Source organism: Nannospalax galili, unplaced genomic scaffold (genome assembly GCF_000622305.1).
Source record: "Nannospalax galili isolate Female #2095 unplaced genomic scaffold, S.galili_v1.0 scaffold637, whole genome shotgun sequence".
In the NCBI taxonomy this organism is placed as follows: Eukaryota; Metazoa; Chordata; class Mammalia; order Rodentia; family Spalacidae; genus Nannospalax; species Nannospalax galili.
The window spans coordinates 975,557-979,120 of NW_008340411.1; the positions used below are offsets into that span (position 1 = coordinate 975,557).

At 41.9% G+C, this 3,564-nt stretch overlaps 1 protein-coding gene across 2 annotated transcripts in view; it reads right to left on the reverse strand.

Annotated features, from left to right (window-relative positions):
- Positions 1 to 3,564, reverse strand: part of Ica1l (islet cell autoantigen 1 like) — a 69,431-nt gene that overhangs the window by 6,379 nt on the left and 59,488 nt on the right. For both annotated transcript variants that reach the window (XM_008835453.3, XM_008835452.3), the window contains one exon: positions 3,221 to 3,481. In XM_008835453.3, coding sequence (XP_008833675.1) covers positions 3,221 to 3,481 — 261 coding nt within the window. The remainder of the gene's footprint in view (positions 1 to 3,220; positions 3,482 to 3,564) is intronic.

The following is a 3,564-nucleotide window of genomic DNA, read 5'->3' on the forward strand; positions in this document are numbered from 1 at the left end:
GGTGGGGGGTGGGGGGAAGCATCCATTATTAATCACTAGGAAGTGGCATCAGTAAAAAACAAAAGCTAAGCGCTCCAGCCTGTGCCAGAGTAAGATTCTATGGCATAAGGTGTAAAAATATAAGATCTTGTCTATAGTTTGGCATCTTATTCACTCATGGAAGTTCAGAACAAGCTAGAGGTACAGTAGACATCATCTTTGTGTTTTCTGAAGCGACTTTGGACTAAATACATAGTTTTAAAATACTGCAACTGGAGAGGTGTAGAAGATCAGTTCTAAGCCACTGGGAAGAGAGGGCTTGGAATTACAATGTTGAAACCCATTCCTAGAAGTTTATATTGACTAATTTAACAGAAGGGAAAAGTGCAAGTATGATGATGCCAGCTTGAGTTAGATGAGACCTTGCCTCAAACAAGCCCAGGGAGGAGGTAGTCGATGTGTGTCTTTTTTTGGGGGGGGTGTATCATGCTGTTTTTGTTTCTAAGGCTCTGTGGCATGATTTGAAATTAGGTATTATGATGTCTCCATATTGCTCTTTTTGCTCTGGATTTCTGTGGTTGGTTATTTGGGGACTTCTGTGCTTTCATGTGAATTTTAGGATTGTTTTTCTCTAGTTCTATGAATAATGTCACTGGAATTTTTAAAAGCATTTATTCTTTCACAATTACATACATACACCTATACATACAATGTACTTTGATCCCCCCCCCATTATCCTCTCTGATCCCCTTCCTCTTGTCATTGGAATTTTATTGGGAATTGCACTGATTCTGTAAATTGCTTTCAGTAATATAATTTTATTTATTTTATTTATTTATTTTATGTGTATGAGTGTATTGCGTGCATGTATGTGAGTACACCCATGTCGTGCAATGCCGCGGAGGTCATAAGAGGGCTTCAGATTCCCCTGGAACTGGAGTTAAGGATGGTTCATAGCCGTCATGTGGGTGCTGGGAATCGAACCCAGGTCCTCTGCAAGAGCAGTCAGTGCTCTTAACTGTTGAGCCATCTCTCCAGCTCCAAGTAATACAGATTTTTAAAAAAATATTAATTTTGTGAATCCATGAGCACAGGAGTCTTTTTATCGTTTAGTGTTTTCTTCACTTTCTTCAGTGTTTTAAAGTTTATAGCACAGAGATCATTCATCTTCTTGTTTATTCTTAAAGCTTTTTGCTTTCTCTTGAAACTATTGTTAATGAGATTTGAGTGTGTATGTCTGTGTAGTGTCTGTGTGTTTATGTGTTTATATGTGTGCATGCATGTGTATGAGTGCACATTCATGTGGAGACCAGAGATTCACATCTCCAATCCAAAGACAGATCATTTTAATAGATTCAGAAAATGTCACTGACAAAGTTAAGCATCTCTTCATGAATCAACTAGGAATAGAAGTAACGTACCTCAGCATAGTAAAGGTTATGTTAGAAAAGCATGAGGACCTGAGTTTGGATCACCAGCACCCATGTGGAAAGCTAACCTCATGCTGCTGTCACAAAACACATGGGGATGAACCATCCCACACATGCCTTTGGTTTGCATTTAGATACAGTATGAACATAAGGGTTTTTTAAAAATACTTTATTTATTATTTTTATGTGTATGCATGTATTGTCTGCATGTAGGTTAAGTGCACCCATGTCATGCAATGCCCACGGAGGTCAGAAGAGATTGTCGGATCCCCTGAAACTGGAGTTACAGACAGTTGTTAGCTGCCATGTGGGTGCTGGGATTTGAACCCGGGTCTTCTGCAAGAACAGTCAGTGTTCTTAACCACTGAGCCATCTCTCCAGCCTGAACATACAAAGCATACCTTACTGTTTGGGGTCTGAAGAGTTTTTCAGACCTGGGATGAGATACAGGATATAAGGGTATAAACTATGACTACAACTATGAAAGGCAGAAACCACTTCCACGTGGCAGTAGTGAGAACAGTCCAAGGACTGGAATCAACTCAGGCTCAGGAATCCTAAACTCAGGCTCAAGTCTAACCAAGGTCATGAAGACTAAACATCAGAAGCTAAAGCAGCAGCCCAATGGTGCCCTTCGGGAGGAACAATGGCATTTTGAAGTGGGTCTGGAGGTAAGAGTGCAAACGCAGCCCCTGCTGCTTTGCTTCTTTAAAACTGTAAGCAGAGCTGGACTGGCAGCACATGCCTTTAAATTTCAGCACTCGGGAGGCAGAGGCAGGCAGATCTCTGTGAGATCAAGGACAGCTTGGTCTGCATAACAAGTTCTAGGCCAGCTGGGCTACAGGGAGACCCTGTCTCAAAAAAAAAAAAAAAATGAAGATTAAAAAATAAAGTCAGCAGAGTGCTGACATCAGAGTCTGAAGTTATATATAATATAACTCCTCTGTGGAGGAGGAGCTGAGGGGTTGAAGGCCTGTTAGGCACTCTCTCTGGCAGCAACACAGGAAACCAAATGAAGCTCTAAGTGGTTCTTGAAGTGGAGTGGGAAATTTGAGAAGTGCTTCAAAAACAGAATGGACACAATTTGATAACCAGCATGGACACAAGGAGCGAAATGATTCCCAAGATGCAGCAGTGGACACAGGATGCTGGAGCTGCAGATGAGGGAAGGAACCCCTCACATTAACCAAGCAGTGACCTCTTCTTTAGGAACCTCTGTACCCCAGCTTGCTTCAGTGGTTGTCCACTCTTCTAGGCTGCCCTTCCTAGAAGGCTTTTTTTTTTTTTCTTGCTAAAGAAGAGAACACACCAAATTTTGCTTGATGAGAAAATAAATGGCATTACCTGACCCAGATCAAATGTTGTAAACCAGACACCTGGGAGAGTCAATAACCGTGGATTTGGTGGAGGAGCAAGGAGACAGCCCTCGTTTAGGACTTGTTGACACACTGCAGTGCAGGCATTCTCTGTTTCTTCCAGCTGATTGGTATGACTACAGATTATTTTTGTGGGTATGTGTGTTTCACCTGAATACATGTAAATGTACCACATGGGTGTGATGCTCACAGAGTTCAGAAAAGAGTGCTTGATCTCCTGGAACCAGAGTTATGGACAGTTGTTAGCTACCATGTAAATGCTGGGAACAAAACCTGGGTCTTCTGCAAGAGCAGCCAGAGCTCTTAACCACTGCCATTTCTCCAGCCCTATGACTGAAAATTTATCTAGTAGTCTGAAGTTAAAATCCATCTCCCTTGATGCATCAACAACCACAATCATTTTGCTTAACAAATACAAGACACATGTCCACTTACTGTTGAGAGCTCTATCAGCATGATGGCCAAGGTCAAAGAGTTGTGAAGGAAGAAACTGTGAGGAATAAGCAAGAGGCTCAGACCCCACCGAAGGCTCCTGGGATGTGAGATTGGCACTGGGGCTCCCACATGAAGCCTGGCATTCTTGTGTAAATTCACTGGCACTCAAAGAACCAGGGCTTAGGAGGCTGTTCAGAAATGAGAATTCCTTCTCAAAATCATCTCCTTCCATTGAGTCCACAGGTAGATCTTTTGCAATTGCTGATTGAAAATAAAAGCAGAAAAGGGTTTGATTTTTTTTTTTTTTTGGAGGATGAGAGCGTAGAACATAAGAAAACCAGCTT